This window comes from Neoarius graeffei, chromosome 11, assembly GCF_027579695.1.
Source record: "Neoarius graeffei isolate fNeoGra1 chromosome 11, fNeoGra1.pri, whole genome shotgun sequence".
NCBI lineage: Eukaryota > Metazoa > Chordata > Actinopteri > Siluriformes > Ariidae > Neoarius > Neoarius graeffei.
Window position 1 is genome coordinate 80788006 of NC_083579.1, and position 27052 is coordinate 80815057.

At 42.8% G+C, this 27052-nt stretch overlaps 1 protein-coding gene across 1 annotated transcript in view; it reads right to left on the reverse strand.

Annotated features, from left to right (window-relative positions):
* The window catches only part of pgrmc2 (progesterone receptor membrane component 2), a 30489-nt gene extending 4593 nt beyond the window's left edge, over positions 1 to 25896 (reverse strand). Inside the window, exons 1-2 of the mRNA XM_060934785.1 lie at positions 25519 to 25896; positions 1347 to 1502 (exon numbers count right to left, since the gene is read on the reverse strand). Of these exons, the coding sequence (XP_060790768.1) occupies positions 1347 to 1502; positions 25519 to 25864 (502 nt within the window). The 5' untranslated portion in view covers positions 25865 to 25896. The remainder of the gene's footprint in view (positions 1 to 1346; positions 1503 to 25518) is intronic.
* Positions 25897 to 27052: the final 1156 nt, after the last annotated feature.

Sequence of the window (27052 nt, forward strand, 5' to 3'; positions counted from 1 at the left end):
GGTTCCTCACCCTTTAATAAAAAAACAATTAAAAAAAACCCGTGGGTGAGTCTTGAATGCCCAATATGACACTGGGTACACACACACACACACACACACACACACACACACACACACACACACGCCTTCATGTCTGGTTCAAAATGAAAGCATCTTAATGATGGCAGGGTTGATCTCATACAATTTGTTTTTAAGACCGTCATCCCATTCTGCCTGCCACTGTGGCAGCGGGGGTGTGGTCAAGCATCGGTTTGTGAATGGAGGGCAGGGCCAGGGAAGGGGAGTGGCAAAGTGATCACACCTATTGTCAATTAATGTGCGTGTTTCAGTGACGACAGAGCAGTGAAAAGGAGGGGGAGGGTGAAGAGGTCGCTGTCTCCGAGCCAGCACGCGTGTGATGAAAGTCGTAACGCTAAGCTGAAAAGCCAAAATTGAGAATAAAGACTGGTGTCGAACATCATTACCCGCCTGTCTACGCTCCAGTGTTCCACCTGCCCTCAGGGACATACAACGGCCACTTCGTGAAAACATAATGCCAGCACAGGTCTGAGGCTGGGATTTTACATTCAGTGACCTCTTTGGTGAGGGTTCTTTAGGCCACATTATCTGTCTGCTCATTACCAGCAAGGCCAACATGGCCTGGAATCCACAAACACACCCTGCTCAATTTCCATCTTTGTAAAAGATCATGTTTATCTAAAATAATGACAATCATAGGATGATCAATTCCAATGTAACAATCTACATAATTTACACACAATTTATACTAAACGGTGGTGTAGTGGTTAGCGCTGTCGCCTCACAGCAAGAAGGTTCTGGGTTCGAGCCCCGGGGCTGGCGAGGGCCTTTCTGTGTGGAGTTTGCATGTTCTCCCCGTGTCCGCGTGGGTTTCCTCCGGGTGCTCCGGTTTCCCCCACAGTCCAAAGACATGCAGGTTAGGTTCACATGGGGCGGCCTTGGGCTGAGGTGCCCTTGAGCGAGGTACCGAACCCCTGACTGCTCCCTGGGTGCTGTAGCATAGCTGCCCACTGCTCTGGGGGGGTGTGGGTGTGTGCGCTCATTGCTCACTTGGTGTGCACACGGCTTCAGATGGGTTAAATTTCACTGTGTGCTTAAGTCTGTGCTTGAGTGCAAGTATGACAAAAGGTTTCTTGACTTCCTTCCTAAACCTAAAATGAATCCTAACCTTATCCTCAAAAACCAGGAAGTGGCATTTTAGCCATTTTAATTTTCAAAGAAAAGCTGTAAAAACCCTATTTTTGTGAGTGACTGACTGAGGACATATGATGAGTTTTGGTTCTTAAAAAGGGCCAAATACATGTGTACACACACACACACACACTTACCCATAAACTGCATCTCCCATTCTCTGATGCTCTCCATCTGAACAGCGCTGAGATCTGACAGATCGTCATATTCATCTCGTAGTGCATCTTTCTCCAGGCAAAACAAAGCCAAACCACGAGAGGCATCCCGACCCGCAAAGATCCCATATGGCCCCTCTGTGGATGGGTGGAGGGAGAGAGGGGGAGAGAGGGGGAGAGAGAGAGAGAGAGAGAGAGAGAGAGACACAACAAGCGAAGAGTTAGTCTCAGAAATGTGAACAAAATACTATAATACAGGTAAACACATGTGCGACAACATGCAACATTAAGTCACGATATAAATGACTATTTGAATCGCGATCATCATCAGGTGGTGGAATCTTAGTTTTTCCTAGCTGTAATTATGTTAGGACAAAAGAGGATGCAATAAAGTACAATAGTGGAGAACACATGTGACTTCACTGTATGCCGAAGTAACACTGCTCTAACGCCACGAAAAAAAAAACAGATCCAATATGGGAAAAAGCTGCTGTGTGATTGGACAAACAGATTTAACAAGAAATCAGAGCTCTCTTTTTACAGACTGCTGAAAGCTAAAGAAAGGAGAAGCAAATGTTCATACAAGTTTAAGAAAAGGCCTATTTAACATTTTTAATGAAAAGGAATATAGTTCATAGGCTATATTTTACGCTGATTGTTACAAATGTGGGTAAATAATTGTTGGTTGAGAAAATTAAAGTTATTTTTAATTTAGCAAAAGGAATACAAGAACAGGACAATGTTGCATTTGTTTTGGGAATAAACTTTCATTAAAAAATCTCATATCATCTCTAGCCGCTTTATCCTGTTCTACAGGGTCACAGGCAAGCTGGAGCCTATCCCAGCTGACTACGGGCGAAAGGCGGGGTTCACCCTGGACAAGTCGCCAGGTCATCACAGGGCTGACACATAGACACAGACAACCATTCACACTCACATTCACACCTACGCTCAATTTAGAGTCACCAGTTAACCTAACCTGCATGTCTTTGGACTGTGGGGGAAACCGGAGCACCCGGAGGAAACCCACGCGGACACGGGGAGAACATGCAAACTCCACACAGAAAGGCCCTCGCCGGCCCCGGGGCTCGAACCCGGACCTTCTTGCTGTGAGGTGACAGCGCTAACCACTACACCACCGTGCCGCCCCTCATTAAAAAATATTTTTTGAAAATAAATAAAACGGGAAAATTTAATTGTGAACCCAACACAGAGAATTGAATCCTGAATTGGGAGAATCGTTCCATGCCGAGGTAAACAATCTCCAGCCTTGAAGGAGGAATGTTCTCACTTAGCTCTGCAGTTCTCTCAAATCCCTGAGCACACAAATCACACCGGACGAGTTTCTGTCGGAGTCCAGTTTCTAACTGAAATGATTCAGTAATGTGTGTAGACTCTGTAGACCTCAACTTCCAAACAAACCTACTGTAATAAAATGCAAAATAAATAATTCTCATTTTTTATATATATATATATATATATATATATATATATATATATATATATATATATATAAATAAAAGGGCGAGAAAGAAACTGCTGTAAACACACGTGGCGGTATGTCAATGGGTCTGTAAACTGTGACCTCAATTACATTTTCACTAAATATTTTTATCAATAATTTTAGACATTACCCAGCCCTGATGCAGAATCTCTTCAGAGAGAATTATAATGCATCCAAAGCGTGTTAAACTTCTCATCCTAATAATGGCTGCTTTACTTGCCAGTTCACGTCTATCTGCGTGCTGGCATGTTCTTTATCACGATTATCTCATTACCCCCTCTCTCTACACTCATTCAGTTCCAGTTCATCTCTCGTATGAACAATCACTCCTTTATGACAGTGATGATGAGATAGCCGTGATAAAGAACATGCCAGCACGCAGACAGACGTGAACTGGCAAGTAAAGCAGCCATTATTAGGATGAGAAGTTTAACACGCTTTGGATGCATTATAATTCTCTCTGAAGAGATTCTGCATCAGGGCTGGGTAATGTCTAAAATTATTGATAAAAATATATAATTTAGTGAAAATGTAATTGAGGTCACAGTTCACAGACCCATTGACATACCGCCACGTGTGTTACAGCACTGTTTCTTTTCCAGTTTATCGACTAAAAGCAAACATTACAGACTGGTGCTGTCAAATTGCTTTAAAATTAATTTGTAAAATCTGAAACAAATTGTAATGACCTGAAATATTTTTCCAAGTTTTTAGTATCACGTGTATAAATGTGGACCATTCTAAACATAGTGCAGTGCTAATGTTTACTCTGTGTTCAGATGACAAAAGCCAAGAACATCATTTTAATACAAACGTTCGGATTTCAGAGTGGTTTTATTTACATCCCCAGAGTAATATCGCTCTGTCACAGACACTGCTCAAAAATTCACTTTTTTTTTTGACAAAACAGGATCCGTGCGTCTTTAGCCTGTCTTAAATGCAAGAACGCTTCACAGTTCTGCAGAATTAAATGACTTCCTATTCACTATACAGGGCTTTCCCCAAAGCGCAGACGCGCAGCACTCCGCCGTGCTGTGACGTCAGCACTGCGCAGTCACTCGCGCACAAACAAACAAACAAACAAATAAATAAATAAAAAAACACCAAGAGTGTGTGCGTGTGTGTAAATAAAATTTAACAATGCAGGGTACTTTCCACACCTAAATCTCCCCTATTCCCCGCTGCAAATTAGTAATAACTATTAGAAATAAGATAATTATAATATATAGGGGGGGCAGCATGGTGTAGTGGTTAGCGCTGTCGCCTCACAGCAAGAAGGTCCTGGGTTCGAGCCCCGTGGCCGGCGAGGGCCTTTCTGTGCGGAGTTTGCATGTTCTCCCCATGTCCGCGTGGGTTTCCTCCGGGTGCTCCGGTTTCCCCCACAGTCCAAAGACATGCAGGTTAGGTTAACTGGTGACTCTAAATTGAGCGTAGGTGTGAATGTGAGTGTGAATGGTTGTCTGTGTCTATGTGTCAGCCCTGTGATGACCTGGCGACTTGTCCAGGGTGAACCCCGCCTTTCGCCCGTAGTCAGCTGGGATAGGATCCAGCTCGCCTGCGACCCTGTAGAACAGGATAAAGCGGCTACAGATAATGAGATGAGATAATATATAGGGCTGGATGATCCTGGTACTAACCCAGAAGTAAGTGAGAGAGTGCGCGCGTGTGTGTGTGTGTGTGTGTGTGTGTGTGTGTGTGTCAGTCCTCGCTGCATGCACCGACTGCCATTCATGACCATACTTAAAACCATGTTCTCGGCGCTGGTTGCGATGATTTGATTGATTTAACCTCGATTCTGTTTCAGGATGCCAGAAACTGGAAAAACTAAAAGGCATGCTATATTGTTCAATATTATGCTTTTTTTTGTGCAAGAAAACTAAAGATTTCTCTGAATTGACCGTTTCTAGTGTTTTCATTTCAAATCTCATTTTGCCCCTTGCATATTTGACAAGGTTTAAAGGAAAAGGCAACTTTTGTACAAAATCACCACAAATAGATAAATAAAGTAATCGATCATGGAATTTATAGAGAAAGAACAGACCGCATAACAGTATCTTTTAACTTTTAATAATATGGGCTTGCGCTGAGCTCAGCAAAGATGCGTTCCGCCATACTGATCTACTGCGTGACGTCATGCGGCCCACCACTGAAAAGAACTCTTCAGTGCTTCATGGTAATAAGGTAAAAAACCAGTACAATCGCTTCTTCAAAGTTTCACCAAATGGTTTTATTTATGCAACTTAAAGCTCATAATACTGTAGAACTTTGGTTGAGTAAAAACACGGAGCAAAAACATGGCTGAATCCTGAATGACTCCTATTTGGATTTGTCCTACCAAGCCTACTGCGCACGCGTGAAGCGGCTCAGCTTGGGTTTCCCTTTCGGGCGCTCTCGTTTTCTGTTAGAATTTGGTAAAGAAAAAAATAAATATTATTTACCAGCTTACCGGGTCCATGAACATAAATCTGACAGCTGACAAGGTCGGGATATAAACGAATCGAATACAAGCCACCCGCCGGGACTCCTAATCACAGTGATCTGTCTGTAAACACTGTTTTCATGGGCCCAGTGACGTCACAGATCAGAGGGAGGCGCATTAACGAAAGATTCTGATTGGTTTATAGTTGCCCACAATCTCAAAATGGCTGACTCCTCCAACTTCGACTCCTCTGTGTCAATTCATGATTTCAAAGTTAAAAATATTTTTTCATGTTCGATATATAATGGAAATAATTAACGGAATTGATTACGTATACGTTTTTCTCCTATTACACACCTGATTTTGTACAAAAGTTGCCTTTTCCTTTAATAAATAAATAAATAAATCCTCCCAGTAGCAAATTGAATAAATGTTTAATTGTGCCTGAATCAACCCTAGATGCCACCAGAACACGCTACTGGAAGTTTCCAATTTCAAAATTTTCCAGGAGAGCACGCACCTGGAGCCCCCAGCAACCTTCAGGGCCCTCCAGGCCAGGCCCCATCAGCAACACCACTCGGATATTTTTTCTGCTATATACACTCAGTGCATGGGGTGTGATCTAATGTTACTGTCGAACCAATGGAGTGCATTGTATTTAAAAAAACAAAACCCTTTTCTGTGAAGTCCAGTCCACCACTTTTCCCCGTTGCTTGAGGGAGCTGCTGCACGGATTTATGGGGTAATAAGCAGCAGAGGATACATCCATGTTGCCTTCAACTGGAGGCAGTTTGAAAACATCTTAGAAGATCCCCCCAGTGTTTCAGTTTCAAAACTGTCCTTGATGCCTCAGTGTCTTGTTGAACGTCCCCCAGTCTTCTGATTTTCAAGGCGTGTGCTTGATTCATTTTTTATATACATAAAAAAAAAAAAAAAACTGGCAAAATCTAACAAGCATTTAAAATCCTTCATTTTTCTACAGGATGATCGATGTGACCATCTTACAAGCACAGCAAATGAAGAAAGAAGTCGTCTCCAAAATTACAACTACATACAACTTTGTGTTCGTACCAAAAAATAAATCAAAATGTATAAACACATTTTCCATCCCAAAGAACAGAAATGGGCACAAGTATGGGAACAGGATCATGATGCCATACATCAGAGAAACTGGTTCACTGACCTTACTCTAAAGTAGGACATGCTATTAACTGCTAGTTTACAATTACACAACTCCGTTTGTATTCCTGCTAATCTTTGGCATCAATGAGCTCGTGGATGTAGAAGCGGGCAGACAGCACTTTCGTCAGAGCATGCTGCCCCGCCCTGCCCCGTGATGCAGAATGAACAGTAGATGGAGAAGATGGGCTTGTTTGGTTTCATGCGTCTCAAATTCAGCATGTTTTAACCTCCACCCTTCCCAATGTAACGGGACAGAGGACAACTGGCTGAGAGGAACAGACAGATGATCAAATTGGGTAGAAAATACAGGGAAATATTTCTCAAATTAATATAATGTACAGCAATAAAACAACCTCACGTAGAACCAATAAGCAGCGTTTATCAAAACACTACCAAATTCCTGACCACTGAAAGAAGACCTGCATCTGCAAGCAAAATGAAACCAACCAAAGCTTCCCATTTACTTAATGTTATATAAAAAATAAATTCTTAATTCTATTTGAACACCGATATTATAATCGCCACGCTAAAATATATTTAGCCTACTGAGGTTTGTGATAAACATTAAGAGGTAACACAAAAAAGTTAATGCAGGTTACAGAAATCAAAAACTAAAATGCATTTCAGGATAAATGAAAATGTAATATTCGCAGCACAGCAATCTGCCTTGAACTGTGAGATCTTTCTAATCAATAATTAATGTGCTATTAATTTAATTTTTCTGCATAAATGTGTTTAACAAAGCAAAAATTCACAAAAAAGGGAGAAGTAAGATCTGACCAGACAAGACAGGCTTGATTACAGTCCCAAGACAGCGCATCAGAACTTGTACAGCTGGAAAGGGGGGAAAGAAAAAAAAAAGGTAGGTAAAACAAAAGCACGTTATTAGGAACACTATACTAACACAGGAGAGAGCCAATACTCCCTTTAATCTCAAAACAGCCTCAATTCTTATGGAATCCATGCCATGAAGATGTTAAACATTCCTTTGAGATTCTAGTCCAAGCTTGTGATTGCATGCATCATAAAATTCCTGCAGATTTCTCAGATGCACTTTCATGCTGCAACTTTCCTGTTCTACCACATTTCAAAGGTTTTCTACTGGCTCCAGATCCAGTCACTGGGAAAGCCAATGAAGACCTATGAACACCGTCATATTAATGAAACTGGTTTGAGACGACTTCCCTTGTGAAATGTTGCACCATCATGCTGGAAGTCACTCGAAGATGCAAAAATTATGGCCATGAAGATCCACAAGGTCAGCAACAATACCCGTAGTCTGTGTCATTCGAGCCATGACTGAACAGTATTAACGAGCCCATTGTGCACCAAGGGAGGAGGGGGAAGGATCCTCACATCATTATACCACCTCCACCAGCCTGGACTGTTGACACAGTCAAGTTGGGCTCATGGATTCATGCTATTGGGGCCAAATTCTGACCCTACCATCTGTGTGCTTCAATAGAAATTAGGAACTGACCGGACAACATTTTTCCACTCTTCAACTTTTGAGCTTTGGCGAGTCTGTGCCCGCTGTAGCCTCAGCTTTCTGTTCTTGGCCGACAGAAGTGGAACCTGATGTGGCCTTCTGCTGTTGTAGCCCATCTGCCTCGTAATTTGATGCGTTATCAGCAAGGCGTTTCCGTTCATAGAACTGCCTTCACTTGATGGTTTTTTTTCCTTGATATAGAGAGTGTTGTGTGTGAAAATCCCAGATGATCAGCTGTTACAGAAATCCTCATACCAGCCTGTCTGGCACCAGCAATCATGTCATGGTGAAAAATCACAGGGGTCACATTTTCCCCTCTGTGTTCTGATGGCTGATGTGAACATTACCCAAAGCTGCCGTCCTGTATGCACATGATTTTATGCACTGCAGCCACATGATTGGCTGATTAGATAACTGCACAACTCTTGACTGAGCAACTCCAAGGGAAACAGGCTCCACACACACATACACCCAAAACAGCTGTTAGACAGGAAGGATGCCCTTACAAACAAAATATAAACCCAAAAATACACGCATACACAGTGGGGTTCTGATACCAACTTCAACTTTTCAGAAACAAAGACCAAAAAAAAAAAAGTGTAGTCCACAGAGGAAATGATTACAGGACAGCATGGAGCCTCTCAAAACACCACCAAAGAGACCTTTATTACGAGTTCACTTTCATTTCCCCCAGTGCCTTATTGCGCTGGCATTCCTGAAACCAACTAACTGAATTTCAGATGTCCACTTTTACTAGAATGAAAAATCAAGACCTGCACAGCTGCCAGAAATAAGTACAAAAGTCATTGCAAAAGCAAAATCAGTTCCTCATTTTGCTCTAAAGCAGTCTCACAAGAGGCAAGTTCAGAAACACAAAAGGTACCACACAGCATCACACACACCTCCAGGCTGGGGTTATATCGGACCTGTGATTATGAGTGCGGACGCAGCGGCAACGTGAGCGGACCTGATGGCGGATAGAGACTGGTGGCACAAAGTTGTACTTGGAGTCTCGCCCAAGGGCGAGAGGTGATTGGGTAGGAGTGTTTACATTTCTCACTTGCGCACCTTATGCACATCTGGAGAACTAAAAAAAAGTTATAAGGAATAATAGCTAGCATGTCAGATGAAGGGCGGCACGGTGGTGTAGTGGTTAGCGCTGTCGCCTCACAGCAAGAAGGTCCTGGGTTCGAGCCCCGTGGCCGGCGAGGGCCTTTCTGTGCGGAGTTTGCATGTTCTCCCCGTGCCCGCGTGGGTTTCCTCCGGGTGCTCCGGTTTCCCCCACAGTCCAAAGACATGCAGGTTAGGTTAACTGGTGACTCTAAATTGAGCGTAGGTGTGAATGTGAGTGTGAATGGTTGTCTGTGTCTATGTGTCAGCCCTGTGATGACCTGGCGACTTGTCCAGGGTGAACCCCGCCTTTCGCCCGTAGTCAGCTGGGATAGGCTCCAGCTTGCCTGCAACCCTGTAGAAGGATAAAGCGGCTACAGATAATGAGATGAGATGTCAGATGCAAAACAATCTTTTCCAAACAGTTTGTGTGTCTACATGTAAAACATTTTACAAATTATTATTATTCTGGGAGTCACTCAGCAGCTGAATGGAGATGTTAAAAACACAGACGAGCTCAGATTATTTCTCTTTAAAACCACCTGTAGCTGGAAGTCGAGAGAGAGAAGTTGGCTGTGATGTCTGGGAAGGAGGGATGGTGTACCAAGTTTGAAAATGTGGGGCTGCTGTTATACACCAACTGCCTGCCATGGGTTCGCGTCACCCTACCATGCTGGGGTTAGTTGTATAATAGAGTAAAGCTGGGTCAAATCAAATACTGTGTCCTTACATTCAACAGTATGACTGATCTACATTATCCAAAAGTTTGGTACACAAAATAAAGGTTTTAATAATGTCCGAAAGTTAAATCATACGAGATGTTCGTTAGATTTTAGACAAACTGTATGAGTAATATGGAATTCAGTTAACGTTACTCAAAAACAGGCCATTATAGTTTATATGACATCTTCGCCTCAGATTTACTTTTATCCACTGCCCTGACTGATTTATATTGTTACTGCGTCATGTTGCAGTGTTCAAGCTAGTGTTCCAAGAGGGCAGGACACCAGCCATTATCACAGGCAAATTTTTGTGCATCTACGGCAATTTTGCACGCATCACTATAGACAAAGAATCCATCATGCAAAATTAGCCATCCTGGGCAACTCTGCAAGGGAGATTACTTTTGTAAAATAAAAGTAAGCAAATCTGAAATTTTGTAGTTAACCAGTTTAAAACACCACTTCATGTCATCACATCCGCACACAGTCAGGCTTGGGACGCCTCGAACCGTCTGCTCTGAGCAAGCGGTGCACACGGCAAGGACTCATCACTATACACACGTCCTGATCAGCACACAATCACGGCACATGCAAATAAGGGACTCAACACACAGACTCTGCAAAGTATACACTCTGTACCTTGTGTCTGAGGCTACATCAACACGACAACGAGATTTTTTTTTAGCGGGTAAAAAAAAAAAAAAAAAAAAAAAAATCATCACGTCCACATGGGCAACGGATCAGTAAAATATCAGGTTCATATGGCAACGCAACGCTGGCTGAAACCGATGCAATACACATGCCACACCTCTACGAGCGCTGTAAGACGGTCCCATCGGAGACACCAGAACAATAGAAGAAGTAGGACGCATGCGCATAAACCCCTTCTTCTACCCGGCGTGAATGAGTGAGTGCTGCTTGTTCTAGTCATGTGGTTGTGACGTCATCGTAAACAAATCCGTTCTACTCATCCAGACGACTTTGCAACGGCGCCGTTGCCAGATTTTTCCACTCTGGAAACCGTTCTCAAAAAATATCGTTTTGGGGCACCCAAAACGCCGGTGCCGTGTGGACGCCAGGCCGAAACGATAAAAAGTTTTATTGGATTCACCCGAATCCGTTGCCGTGTGGACAGGGCCTGACATTACCAGACTAACTGCTGATTTGCTACTCTGGTTTTCAACTTTGTTTTCGGTTTTCCTGACCATGTATCGCCTCATCTGTGATATGATCCTGTCTGTGCCTCACGTGAAAATTGCCCATTTTTCAGCTCTGCCTTTGTCTGATGTTTACCAGCATGCTTTTCAGTGAACTTTCAGCATTTACATCTGTCTATCACCCATTAAAAAGGACAGTCGAACTTTAGTTAATACTACTAATAACAATAATACTAATAGCGTTAATTGATAATCAGGGTTTCCCATACATAGACCATTGTGTTGCGCAGCGCCACACAATGGATTCCTATCGCCACACAATCAGACTCGCGATTTTGAAAAAAAAAAATCCGTTGCGTATCGCTCCGTTCATTAAATAGTGCTCTTTCTTCTCGTTCACGCGCGCACACAGACACAGAGAGGCGTGTCTAGAGGCCTGCCAGTGCACACATACCCGGACTGCAAGTAGGCCTGTTAGGCTAATTGAAAATAACGCAGCCTTCTCGATTCGCCTTCCGACCCCTTATTTTAAAAGGTAGCCTACGTCGTGCTCGGGATGAGCTTTATCATAGCCTTCTTGGCTTACAGGAAACGGACATCCCTGAGTCAGGCTATAAACCAATTTTGATGCATACAGTAGCAGCTTGACGCAAGGAACCGGCCTTATTGCATTATCCCATTTATCCCGCTTCAGCAGTGACTTCCCTTACGATAGGGCACTGGAGTTTTTTTTTTTTTTTCAGGAAGCTACGCAGAATTAAATGTTCTGATAGGGCATGCAGGCTTTGCACCAATTAGGGTAATGCTTTTTCATTATTGTTAGTTGCCTTGGTGTTACCTTAAGTGGTTTCTTACATCTAATTATGATATATTTTATTATTTTGTTGTTACATTATACTATTTATTTCATTTTAGTATTGGTTGAGGTAAGTGTTGTTCAATACTTAAAATAAAAACCTCCAGCTTGTTTTTTGCAATTTATTCCTTGAATGTCAACTAAAGAATGATTGAAAGATTGCCACCAAAAAGGCAAAAAACTAAGGTCAAAACCAGAGACGCACCGATTGACCGGCTGCCGATCAGAATCGGCCGATTTTCACGTGATCGGCCGTGACCGGCGACCGGCCGTCAAAATTAAAATATGCCAATTTTCTGCCGATCGAAACTTGTGTATCACAGAGATGAAAGTGGAAATACTCGTAACTCGCAACTAAAAAGGCTGCAGCTACACTGGCAGCTTCAACATGCTTTCTAGTGCGATTGTGTTGCGCTTGCGCAGAACAGCGTCAGTCCTGCTCGCCTAACGAGCTCCGGCGCGCGTGCCGTTAACAAAAAAAAAAAAAATTCACTATATTTGGATATCCAAATATAGTGATTTTTTTTTGTGCCAGATATTGGATGTGAAAAGAAGAAAATGTTTGTGGTTGTGTGAATTTCCCATTACAGGAATTAATATGTTAGCCTATTACCAAACATCCAGTTAGATTTGTACAAAGAGAGAGAAAAAAAATGTCTTTGTTTTACGACCTTGGTTGCACTTGATTCCATTGGAAATTACTCTACAAATACACATTTGACAAAGATGATAGAATGGCTATGGTATAAGTATGACTGGAAATTATTTTTGTATTTTGATACTGAATGAAGAAATGGGTTGTTCTGTAAGGCAGAAGTTTTCAGATCTAAATAGGCTTATGAAAGTGTGTTCCATAGCAGTGGGCAAATAATATATGAGGGGGAAGTTGTTTTTGTGCCAGATATTGGATGGGAAAAGAAAAAAAATGTTTGTGTGAATTTCCTATTTCAGGAATTAATATGTTAATACCAAACATGAAGAAAGATTTTACAAAGAACAATGTCTTTTTGTTTGTTTTCAACCTTTGAGGTGTTTGAAAATTTATTACTGAAAATCTGGCAGAATGTTCCATTAAAGAAAAGATAAAAAGAAAAGTGTGTGTGTGCTGTGAAGTGGTTTGAAAAAATGAAATCGGAATCGGCCGAAATCGGTATCGGCAGGTCACACTCCATGGAAAATCGGAATCGGACCAAAAAATTGCAATCGGTGCAAAATTACTCACCAAAATTGAAGTTAAAGTTTAGTTTTTACTAAAAACTAAACTTTTTTGTTGAGTAATTTTCATAAATTACTCACCAAAATTAAAAGACAGGTTTTCCACCAACATCAAGCCCAGCAAACTAATGGCCTGCCCTGTAAGGTAAAGTTGGGTCGAGGAATGAAACCAGGCAGGGTTCTGGTAAAAACTGTTTTAGCTGTCTTCTCTTAAAGAACTTAAAAGAATTTAGATTGAACTGAACAATCTCAAATGCTTCTTGTAGCTTTAAAATAGTCCCAGCAGGTGACTCTGAAGAAAAATACTGTGTGTTTGAACACCGCCCGCTGTAAACACTTTGCATACACCCCAATGACCGACTCCACCGACTGCCACGACACCACTGTGCTGATGAGGGAATCGTGCGCGGTGGAGCACCACAAATTGCTACTTGGTCTGTGGGAAACACTGATAATAGTCTGGAATATGTAGGTGCAATTGGTAATTGAGTGATCAGTCTCATTAAATCTGAAAGTTAATTAAAATTGAATCAGTCTCATATCATGGGGCGGCACGGTGGTGTAGTGGTTAGCGCTGTCGCCTCACAGCAAGAAGGTCCTGGGTTCGAGCCCCGGGGCCGGCGAGGGCCTTTCTGTGTGGAGTTTGCATGTTCTCCCCGTGTCCGCGTGGGTTTCCTCCGGGTGCTCCGGTTTCCCCCACAGTCCAAAGACATGCAGGTTAGGTTAACTGGTGACTCTAAATTGAGCGTAGGTGTGAATGTGAGTGTGAATGGTTGTCTGTGTCTATGTGTCAGCCCTGTGATGACCTGGCGACTTGTCCAGGGTGAACCCCGCCTTTCGCCCGTAGTCAGCTGGGATAGGATCCAGCTCGCCTGCGACCCTGTAGAAGGATAAAGCGGCTAGAGATAATGAGATGAGTCTCATATCATTAAAATCACTCATGGAATCAGTCTCATTAATTAATACCATTAATTTTGGTGCTTAATAATAAGTTACCAAACAGCTAAATTATGGTATATTCCAAATTATTATGATCACTTACCATATCACATAACTCATATGCACCTTTGAATTCTTTGAGATTGGGCACTTCAAAGATATTGGAACACAAATAAGCACACAGTTTCAATAATAAATGAATTTATTATAACAAAGATAAAATGAATAATGGCAGTTGATATATATACAAATATGATATATACTTGATCAGTGCGCGCACGTGAGAGAGAGAGAGAGAGACCTTGTGTGTGTGGCCTACACAAAAGAATTAGCTCTGGTAGCTAACTCCACGTGTGTTTGTGGGGGGAGGATGACGACCTCGTGGTCCCTTGAGATAATACAATTAGCCCTGGATGCTAATGAAACAAAAGAATTAGCCGTGTGTTTAGCTAAGGTGTGTTTGTGAGGCCTGTGGCCACGTGTGGAGACACAGATTAGCCTTGTGTCGCTAGCTAAGACAAAGGGATGCTAGCTAAGGTGTGTTTGTGAGGCCTGGTGAGCTAGCTTTGGTTGCTAATTAGACAAAAGAATTAGCCGTATGTGGCTAGCTAAGGCCCAAGGATCCTACCTCGTGGAGTTAAGACAAAAGGTGTGTATGTGAGTGTGGAGGAGGGCCGCCACATGTTCCCTTGAGACAATACACTTATGGCCCTTTTCCACTACCCTTTTTCAGCTCACTTCAGCTCGCTTCAGCTCACTTCAGCCCGCGTTTCGACTACCAAAGAACAGCACGACTCAGCTCGCTTCAGCCCTGCTTAGCCCCTAAAACTCGCACGGTTTTGGAGTGGGGCTGAAGCGAGCCAAACCGAGCCGAGTGGGGCTAGGGGCGTGAGCAGACACTCCCCTGTGCACTGATTGGTGAGGAGGAGTGTCCTCATATGCCCACACACGCCCCGCGAGCACGCTGAGATCTGTAAACACCGTAAACCCGGAAGAAGGAGAATTACGAATTACGAGAATTTCTGAAGCCTTATGCGCCTCGCCTCATCTATACGCTCTTGCCAGTATCTGTTGGCGTTGTCGGTGACAACAAGCCACAGCACCAAGACCAGCAACACTAATGACTCCATGTCCTCCATGTTTATTGTTTACTCTCCGGGTCGTGAGACTACCGCTTAAAAGATCACTGATGTCACTGTTTGCGCCACTTAACGACATCACGTGACGTCCACCCGCTTTCGCTAACTCCACCCAATGTGTCCACCCACTTCCAGCCAGCACGGTTCAGCGCGGTTGTAGTCGAAATGCAACTTCAATAGCCCCACTCAGCTCGACTCAGCCCAACTCGGCACGGCACGGCTCAGCCCAACTCAGCCACGTTTGTAGTGGAAAAGCGGCATTAGCTTTGGGTGCTAATAGGACAAAAGAATTAGCCGTAGGCTAATTTCACTAGCTTATAATAGCACTAAATCCACTGAAATCTTGATGGGGTCAAGATGTGTAATAAGGAAACTGAAGATATTAGTAAGGAATAAAGAGAAGCATGCACAGCCTATCTATTAAACAATTGAGAGATTAAAACAAAATGATACAATCATCAATTCAACACGCTGCATGTCTACAGTGTAAACAATTAAACCGTTCCTGAGTTTAAATTCACACTACTTCAATAAAAGCTAATTCCTAAGACTAGGTTTTTGCCCAAAATGCCAGTCTCTTACTTCAGTATCTCGCCCTTTTGTAGAAAGCAGAGAATTCTTGGAGAGGCCGAGTTTCACAGGAGCTCGTGGAGCACGTCTGTGGAAAGCAGAGAATTCTTGGTCCGACACTTCATAGCTCGCGGGAAGAAAGTCTCTGATCAGACAATGTGCACAGAGAATTAAAATTAGAAGGATCCGGTCGCTTCTAATTTTAAATTAACTGCTTGAGCTGCAGTTTGTACGTACTTGATAATAGAAATAAAAACCGGCTGTAACTCATCTGAGTTAGATCGCGCGATTTTGGATTTTTACCGTGGCCAGGGGTAAACAAAGAAATCGCACTGAATCGTGGATCTTGCAAGAAAGACGTCTGTTCTTGGGTTTGCTCGGTGGAGCGAGCGATTCCTCCTTGTGTCCAGGCAGCTGCTCCAGACGGAAAGAGAAAGTATGGCAGATTTCCGGGTTTCTTATGCCTTCATGGAGGATGTGACGTTGGTGATCCCGCCCCTGTGTGACGCAGGTCAACACGGAAGCTGGTGATGGGAAATGTAGTTTCTTAAAGAGACGGGCTGTTGTAGTTCTTAGACAATCGGTACCTACAAATATTAGCTGTAGTCCAACACGTTAACGTTGGAGACTATTTTCTGTAGTCTACACCATAGACTACTATGTCAATAATAGTGTATCTAGAATCTAGATCTACCGGTCCTATCCTTGGACTGAATTTGTTTACTCCAACTTCAAGATCTATTAACATTCTGGCAAACAGAGATGCTCGGTTCTCTGAGCCCCTTACTGCTTTTACCAATTCCTTTTTCCTTTCACGCCTTTGTAGGCATCACTGCTTTTCAAAACATACCTTGCTGCACTGACTCGTTATTGTAAGAAGACAAAATTGACAGAGCACGTCTATGACCCTGCGCCAATAGTGTTGCAATTGGTCGACACGCGTTACCTTCATTGCAAGTCAGCAACACTCATTAGGGCACACTTTACTTTCTGTGGCGGAAAGTAAGCACTGGACATTTGGAATGTTCTCAAAAATTATGAAAAGGGTACATATAAATTCGGGCGTGGCACTGATATTCGAAGACGGGAGTGTTCTGGAGGGCACTGTGCTGCACCCTGGTAAAACAAACTAGCTGGAACACTGCAATTTTTTTTGGACGTGCATAATCAATGCGCAAAACAAACATGCTGCATGCGGCAGCCATCTTGTATGCACAATTAACAGCAAGTATCAACGTGGCCATATTGCCTGTCTTCAGACTCATTTCTTTGAGCCAAATACAAATGAGCAATCAGCAAAAGTGCACCAAGTACTTCACCAACCAGTGATTAAGTCAAATTAATTTAAATTATGTACCAAAGACTGAATACAGACCATCAGGAAGTAATTTCTGGGAAACTAGAGCGCACAGACAGACAGAGATCTCTTAAAACAGCCAGAACATTCAGCAATAAAAAGCCTCTTAAGTTAACATTCAAGGCCAGACACTCATTAAACTAGTTTTAAACCAAACTTTAAATGATGGTCTAGCTTATGAAACAGGCTTTGGAAATCAGGAGCAGAATTAGCAGACCGTAAGCGTGGGGAGTGTTGGTGTCCTCAGGCTGCCTGGTATGAGGTATTGTGGTGAGAGATCTGAGATACTGATTTATTGATGACTGGATAAAAATAAGGAGGGAAAAGGGCTTGAATACTCCGAGTCATCTGATTCTCATGTGGTGAGGAAAAAAAAAGCCCTCATTTTTATCAGAACACACACAATCACATGCAGAACAGATCTGAAGACATTCAAACTAGCAGTGGCTCAATCAGTAAACAACAATGTGACCTGTACATGAAATAAGTTTCTGTAGTCAAGAATACCAGTTAACAGTTTATTAACAAACTCTACGTTTCATATATTTCAACATGTTAGCGTATACTTAACCTCTGTTTGTGGCTGGATAAACATTACTTTTAATGTGAAAAGACGAAAACCAATCATTTCTTTAGCCGAGAAGGAAATACACTCATTTGAGGAAAACTACAATGCTTCGGATTCATTCACTCATGCGTGTATTAGGTTGATTGAAATAAATGATGGTTTATTTTACATCGAGGCACAGTTAGAGCATTGTTTTACTTATGTGATTACATAACAGCCAACCAATTAGGCGAGTAAGTGGACAGAGCACGTCGTGTTGTACGCATGCACGCCATCACTAACTGTGAAACACTGATCTGCCATAAACATATGCAAGATGGAAACGCTCAGAAACGGAAGTTGATAACCTCAGAATATTCACTGATCCTAATGTGAGAAATGCTGGTGCACCAGAGGAATAAACCAGACCTGATGCACCTTTATGGACACAAGACCTCTGCGCGTGTTTCCGGTGTTCTGTGTAAAACAGAAAAGTGACCAATACATCTATTAATATGAAGTGCAATTTAACACGGCCACAGACAGCAAACTCTAATGCCGCTTTTCCACTACAAACGCGGCTGAGCCGTGCCGTGCCGAGTCGAGCTGAGTCGAGCTGAGCGGGGCTGTTGGAGTTGCATTTCGACTACAACCGCGCTGAACCGTGCTGGCTGGAAGTGGGTGGACACATTGGGTGGAGTTAGCGAAAGTGGGTGGACGTCACGTGATGTCGTTAAGCAGCGCAAACAGTGACATCAGTGACAGTGGCGGAACAAGTCAGAGCCGGGCCGGGGGCGGGGCAAATGACCGGGCCCTTTATTAAAGCTTATCATAACATCATTTTAGGCTACAAAATGTCCGCAGCTGCGGTGTTTACCAATTTCAACACTACCGGGTGCAACTATGTTATTTAGTACATCAAGTCCTTCAAACGAACATGTAACTCAGAAACAAAAAACATTAGGATACTGTACATGGCTCATAATAAAACATCAATAGCCTATACTGCGCACATTATTTGAAGGGCATACGAATGAGCGCTCAGAGGTTGCAACGGTGACAGGAAGAGTCAGAAATAAAAGGAGGGCGGTGCAAACCTCACTGAATGCACTGTGTTTACCAATTTCAACACTACGGGGTGCAACTATGTTATTTTGTACATTAAGTCCTTCAAACGAACATGTAACTCAAACAAAAAAACATTCGGCGACATACTGTACATGGCTCATAATAAAACATCAATAGCCTACTGCGCGCATTATTTGAAGGGCATACGACGAGCCTTGCGCTCCGCAAACTCGTCCACGATGCTCTGTATGTCACTGATTCAGTGATCTTTTAAGCGGTAGTCTCACGACCCGGATAGTAAACAATAAACATGGAGGACATGGAGTCGTTAGTGTTGCTGGTCTTGGTGCTGTGGCTTGTTGTCACCGACAACGCCAACAGATACTGGCAAGAGTGTATAGATGAGGCGAGGCGCATAAGGCTTCAGAAATTCTCGTAATTCATAATTATTCTCCTTCCGGGTTTGCGGTGTTTACAGATCCCAGCGTGCTCGCGGGGCGTGTGTGGGCATGTGAGGACACGCCTCCTCACCAATCAGTGCACAGGGGAGTGTCTGCTCACGCCCCCAACCTCAGTCGGCACGGTTTGGCTCGCTTCAGCCCCACTCCAAAACGGTGCGAGTTTTAGGGGCTAAGCAGGGCTGAAACGAGCTGAGTCGTGCTGGTTTTTGGTAGTCGAAACGCGAGCCGTGTCGGGCTGAAGCGAGCTGAAGTGAGCTGAAAAAGGGTAGTGGAAAAGGGCCATAACAGTGGTGCCTCCACTGCCAATACATTTGGATTACGAGGAGGGGGAAGAAAGAAAAGGGGGGGGGGGGGGGGGGGGTTCTCCAGCCAAGATGTAAACGGTCTCCTTTCTGCTTGTGCATTCATTCACTCACTGATTGACTGCAAATCCGATATGGACTAAGTTTGAGATATCTACTCAAGCACAACAATATCAATACTGACTAATCTGAAGCACACAAAAGTTGCATGTTTTCAGCGTCCTATCTGAAAGAGACTACGAGTGACTGCAGTATACACTCCTTGCAGTCAATACGACAAAGATTAACCAAAAGATTATTACTCCAATGTGGATTTAAACTGATTTATTGGACTTACTAGTTTTGCCCAGGGGTTTCATGAACATAAAAACATTTTATGCACTTGTGTGCCATGCAATGACCCAGAACCTGTGTGGCCTTTAGACACCGAGCACAGCGAATAAAAGAACACAGTCTAACTTTCTTTCTTCAGACATCTGTGGATTTTCAGCACAAAATCTAATCGTGCAAATCAACATAAAATTAAATATAATTTTTAAAGTGTACGTTGTACACACACACATACACACACACACACGTGTGGTATGTGTATATGCACACACACAGTGTGTGTGTGTGTGTGTGTGTGTAATGTTTATATCACTGCTTTCTAAACCACTGACCAGACGTTACTGAAGCCACATAAATAAATAAAAGGCAAAAGCCAGTAGGTTAAAAGCAAAAAGGTTTCATGGCCAAATGGGGAAAAGGCAAGAGACATTATTACAGCAAACAAATAATGACATATTTGGGGGGGGCAGCACTGGAACGCGTGTGTGCACGTGTGTGTGTGAGTGAGAGAAGCAACAAAATATGGAAGTATTTGATGGTAAGAATGCGTCGCAATTTTTCAATTATTATTACAGCATTTCACAAATTGCTACTGTCATTTTGTTGATCTGTTTACATTCCAAGCAGAAATGATTGTCAGACATTTTGTATAAAGTTTATTTCTTGAATTTGTAAGTAAATAAATAAATAAAGTTGTTTCTCTCAAAATCCAGTGAGTGAGTGAGTGGAATAACTTATTCTATCCACAATCTTGTTGTACACTTGTGTTTAAAATAATAGCAGTCCAACACGACTAACCAGATCAATCACTGTTTTTGGTGGAAATTATATTACTACATGGCAAATAATTTACCAGTAGGTGTAGTAGAGTCATAGAAAACCAACAGACCCAACATTCATGATATGCACGCTCCTGAGTCTGTGTAATCAAATAATTAAGTTTAAGGGACGTGTTCAAAAATAATAGCAGTGTGGAGTTTAATTAGTGAGATCATTCATTCTGTGAAAAAACAGATGTCAGTCAGGTGGCGCTAATTTAAGGATGAAGCCAGCACATGTTGTACATCCATTTCTCTCTGAAAACCTGAAAAACATGGGTCGTTCCAGACATTGTTCAGAACAGCAGCGTGCTTTGATTAAAACGTTGATTGGAGAGGTAAAACGTATACTGTAAAGAAGTGCAGAAAATGATGGGCTGCTCAGCTAAAATGATCTCCAGTGCTTTAAAATGGACAGCAAAGCCAGAGAGACGTGGAAGAAAACAGAAGACTACCATTCGAATGGATCGAAGAATAGCCAGAATGGCAAAGACTCAGCCAATGATCAGCTCCAGGGTGATCAAAGACGGTCTGAAGTTACCTGTGAGTACTGTGACAATTAGAAGATGCCTGTGTGAAGCTAATCTATCGGCAAGAAGCCCCCGCAAAGTTCCACTGTTAAAAAAAAAAGACGTGCTGAAGAGGATACAATTTGCCAAAGAACACATCGACTGGCCTAAAGAGAAATGGAAAAACATTTTGTGGACTGATGAAAGTAAAATTGTTCTTTTTGGGTCCAAGAGCCGCAGACAGTTTTTCAGACGACCCCCAGACACTGAATTCAAGCCACAGTACACTCTGAAGACAGTGAAGCATGGTGGTGCAAGCATCATGATATGGGGATGTTTCTCTTACTGTGGTGTCGGGCCCATTTATCGCATACCAGGGATCATGGATCAGTTTGCATATATCAAAATACTTGAAGAGGTCATGTTGCCTTATGCTGAAGAGGAAATGCCCTTGAAATGGGTGTTTCAACAAGACGACGACCCCAAACACACCAGTAAGCGAGCAGCATCAGGGTTCAAGACCAACAAAATGAAAGTTATGGAGTGGCCAGCCCAATCCCCGGACCTTAATCCGATAGAAAACTTGTGGGGCGACATCAAAAATGCTGTTTCTGAGGCAAAACCAAGAAATGCAGAGGAATTGTGGAATGTTGTCAAATCATCCTGGGCTGGAATACCTGTTCACAGGTGCCAGAAGTTCTCAGAAACCGTGGTTATACAACTAAATATTAGTTTAGTGATTCACAGGAATACTAAATCCTTAAGATTTTTTCAGTTTATACAGTAAATATTTGGAGTTTGTAATGAAAAATGCAGACACTGCTTTTTTTTTTTTTTGAACAGCCCAATGTTCATTTTTCTTCATTTTCTGTAAAGTAATTAAAATATTGATACATTTTTCTTCATGTTTTGATGTAGAATATAATGTGCAGTGTTCCCAATGCATGGAAATAAAAACTATAAGGATTTTGAGCTTTACTCACGTTTTTAAACACACTGCTATTATTTTGAACACAACTGTACATGGATTATAGACAACTTAGTGCTATGCACCTCATTGGCCATCGGCTCATGCACGACTCGATTTTGTGGAATATTTAAAAAAAAAAAAAAAAGGTATTTGTTTTATACGAGAAAGAGAGAGAGGACATCACACAGTTGCACAAAAGATACAAAGTTTCAGTGGTGAATGATTATATAATATGCAAGTTTATCAAGAGAGCTTTAATTTTGAACCAGTTCACCATTGACAATGTGCGTCTAGTCAGCGGGAAAATACTGGGAGTGATAGAGTGAAATATCAGGAATTATTATCCATACAGGGCACTTTCTGAATGGAATAAAAACGTGTTCTATTCCCTTCTAGCAGGTTTCATTCATTTGGCTTGATAGCATATTGCTTATCCTACATGTATTACATCACTACCTATTCCTAAAGGTTTGAACTTGTAAAGTTCTTTAACGCAGAATTACAGCCACCACAGGCATCCGGTCAAGGATGAAGGAGACCGTAGAAGTTTGTTTGCAATCTTTCATCTCCTTTCTAATTCTGAACCTGCTTCTGTTGGTGGTTTCCAAATTCTGTGTGTACTGTGCAGCGCTCAATTATATCCTCCCTCTCTGCTTCTGCTTCCACTTCTGCTTCTTGTAGCCATTCTTCACTGAATACCGCGCTAAATTATCCCTCTCGAGTACTGATCTCTGATTGGTCAACAGAACACACATCAAACCAAACCACCTAAAGCAATACTGAGCACTGTACATCTTAAAGAAACATATGCATCACTTTTGTTAGGACATTTTCAACACTACCCAATGGAGAATGAGCAGTGAATATGGTTTACGATGTTCACCAGCAGCGCCCACAGTAAACTGTTGCATGAATTGAAAATGCCATAAGTAACCCCCCCCCGTTCTTAACTTTTTGTAAAATCAATAATTGTTCCATCAAATAATAATGGCTTTTTTTTGTGGTACATCAAATATATTCCACTTGTTGAGCATCATGCTAGCTGTATGGAATATATTTGATATTCCACTCAACACCAGCCAATATTATTTAAATTGTTCACTCAAATCCATGATGTACTTCGTATAAAAAAAGTGAGTTTTCCAACACAAGATGATAAACTTCATATATTCAAGCTAACATGCAATTTATTTATATAGATGCATTCACAAACAGAGTACCAACATTTATCAAAACAATTCATTGATTTCCTCACGAATGACAGATTTGTGTCACGGTTTTGGTTCTCCATGTCCCGGATGAAAAATACAAGTGGCGTATTTCCCAGTAAAACACTCGCGTCGATGTAATACATGTGCAAAACTCATGCGTAAAGAAATTCTGTCAAAAATAATGAAATTAAATGCGCGCACACACACACACAGCAGTAAACAGTAATAAATTAAACAAAACCAATATTTTGTATGATGACTTTTTTTAAAAGAAATATCCGTCAGAGGTCCAGTGAGGTCAGTTTTATGTGGAAATGATCTGTAGGTTTTCCTGAGCATCTTACAGAACCAGCCACAGTTCTTCTGGACACTTTGACTGTCACACTCACTTCTTCATTTTACACCAAAACCCAGCAGCCTTCATTATGCTTTCTTTTTTCATCTGAAAAGTGTCTCTTATGGAATATGCTGCTTTCTTTACTGACAAACATTTTTCTGTAACATTTAATTTTGTGCTGTAAAACTAATGTTTGGACTCTAAAATGTTTTTGTATATTTTGATAGTGTAGAAGTGATAAAATAACTCTATAGCAGTGTACAAACACTCGATATAAAACACAGGACATTTTCTCCTCTCCGCCTGAAGTCAGTGGCGAACAGGTGAGGGGTTAGTCAGGGTGTGTTTAGTCACGTGGGAGGGGTTAGTCAGGGTGTGTTTAGTCACGTGGGAGGGGTTAGTCAGGGTGTGTTTAGTCACGTGGGAGGGGTTAGTCAGGGTGTGTTTAGGCTCGGGGAGGGGTTAGTCAGGGGGTGTTTAGTCTCGGGGAGGGGTTAGTCAGGGGGTGTTTAGTCTCGGGGAGGGGTTAGTCAGGGGGTGTTTAGTCTCGGGGAGGGGTTAGTCAGGGGGTGTTTAGTCTCGGGGAGGGGTTAGTCAGGGGGTGTTTAGTCTCGGGGAGGGGTTAGTCAGGGGGTGTTTAGTCTCGGGGAGGGGTTAGTCAGGGGGTGTTTAGTCTCCAGGCAGCTGTGGGATGTGAACCGACTGGACATGAGCAGGTCTGGTTGGCTGAGCTGCATTAAGCGTGTAACCCTCTGTTAGAGCTTTTATTTTTAATTCCCTGAGGAAAAGCCTGGGTCAGGGAACCTGTCTGTCTGTCTGTCTGTCTTCTACATGCAGACAAGTCATGCTAAATCAAGCTAACCTGCATGCTGTTCATGTAAAACACAAATTTTACGTTGTGAATGCAAATATTAACTGTTTAAAAGCAAATGTCAACCTTAGAGAGGCAGACAGTAAGTATTTCTGTACTTTATAAAAAACAAAGTCTGTTAAATACGCTGTAATGCAGCTAGCTGTGGAGGGGGCGGGGCGGGCAGCTAGCTGTGGAGGGGGCGGGGCGGGCAGCTAGCTGTGGAGGGGGCGGGGCAGCTAGTAAACGGACCCCTTCTTCCACTTCACTGCGCGCGGAGACAGCGCCCGCATCCCAAATCCCCACTGAGCACTACACACTCCACCACCCAGCGCACTCCGCCTAGTGCACTATACACACACAACTGAGGGATTTGGGATGCGAGCTAAGGCTCGCTAGCGCCGCGCTGTGGCCTGGAGGGTTCATGTCCACGTCAGACGTGACTTCATTTCAGCTCCTTTAACTCTCAATAAACTCTTTACAAAAAGCATCTCCGAAACTGTTAAAAAATAAAACTATCCAACAACCAAAGCCTCAAAGAGCGTGAGCAGACAAGTGAGTGTGTTAGCTACAGCACCGCCCAGCAGGAAACAAACAAACAAACAACGAGAAAAACAAACTTGATGCCATTTCCAGCCGGAGTTGATGATAATAATAATAATAATAATAATAATCAGCTCTGCTCCGCGCGCTCAGTCCGCTCCATCAGCCCGCAGGCGCTTTAATTTAAACACATCAACAATATTCACCAGCAAACACCCAGCTCAGCTATCAAACTTATCAAAACTGTTAATTGGGGTAAACTAGGCAAGCTAATTTAAATAAATATTTTAAAATTAAGACAAAAAGTTTAGAGTGAATAAGTAGTCCAGCCCGATAAAGGCTGCGTGGTTAGTCAGTTTTCCGTGAGAGCAGGGCCGCGTTCCAATCCGCGCTCTCCTCCCTTCAGGAGTGCACTACACAGGGGACACAAGAGCAGCGCGAGCACACTGCGGAGTGCACTAGATCGTCACACAGCGACGGTTTTAGCATCCGCGAGTATTTTTGGCGAACAAAAACAATTAGCGCGAGCTGGTGAAGGCGAACTCTTACCGCGTCCGTAAAACTTCCTGCCGCTCGTCACGTCGAAGACTTTCATGTTGACGGCCATGAGGATGCGCGGGTTCTGCACGCCGTCGAACTCCCGCAGCTGCTCCACAGTGAAGTCCCGCCGGCCCATCTTGGGCAGAGCCGAGGCCTCGTCTCCCCGGCCCGCGCCGGCGCCCGACCTCCGCAACCACCGCCGGTAAACACTGTAGCAGGCGGCCACGAACAAAACTAACAAGGCGAAATTGAGAAGCATGCCGCCGGGCCCTGGATCCAGCTCTTCTGTTGTTGCCCCCTGGCCGCCGCCGCTGCTGTCCGCGCCTCCGCTCCTCCCGTCCCCATCGTCCGCCATACTGCACGCTAGCGCCCGACCCACACGGAAGGTTCTGCCCACCTCACGCGCCACGTCGCGTATGATTGGAGGCTCACGGGGTCACCTGGTTACAATTGGCTGCTGGCGTTCGGAAGCTGAGCTTCTCGTTTCTGATTGGCTCTTGCAGTTCTGAGATAAAGGCTGGGGCTTTAGAGAGCGCTGCTGTTTGTTTACTACACACAGTTAGTACACAACATGGTTGGCGAAATATATTTCAGTTAAAACAAAAATCCTTGCGATCTTTATCATAAATTGTTGTTGCTTTTTTGTTTACTAAACCCAGTTAGTACACAGAATATATGTGGCGAAATACATTTCAGTTAAAAAAAAAATCCTTGCTATCTTATGTTTTTGTTTGTTTACTACACACAGTTAGTACACAACATGTTTGATGAAACATTTCAGTAAAAACCCCTTGCTGTCTTCATAAATTATTGTTGTTGCTTTTTTGTTTACTACACACAGGATGCACAACATATTTGGCAAAATATTAAAGTTAAAAATATTTTTGCTATCTTTATCACAATAATAATAATATCTTGTTTGATACATGTTTAGATGCACTCATCATCATACAAGAAAACTATACTGTACCTGTTAAGCCTCATTATAAACTGCAGGACTACTCCAGCCAGGGGAAAGATTAATTAAAGTGCCATTCCACCATTGGATGGATTCTTTGGCATAAAATACAATATATTTTATGACAACATGACTAGACAGAGAAATCTTTTAGCTTCAAAATGATATATCAAACATAATTTTTTGACAACGACAAGTATATTAATTTTGCGACCAAAGTCACCTACCCTTTTAATTTCCGCGCGGTAGTGAAACGTGATGTCATCGGCAGGTTCCCCTTCTTGTGTACCACGTCACGTGTGACGTGGCACAGATTATCAGCAATGGCGGATAGAACGCGATTTCCGCTTGTCGATTGCTGTGCCGATATTCACCATCGACCGTCTCCTTTGGGCATCACTTGCTATTTTCCTTCACTTCTTTTCCGAAGCTGACAATCGCGTTCTATCCGCCATTGCTGATAATCTGTGCCACGTCACACGTGACGTGGTACACAAGAAAGGGAACCTGCCAATGACATCACGTTTCACTACCGCGCGGAAATTAAAAGGGTAGGTGACTTTGGTCGCAAAATTAATATACTTG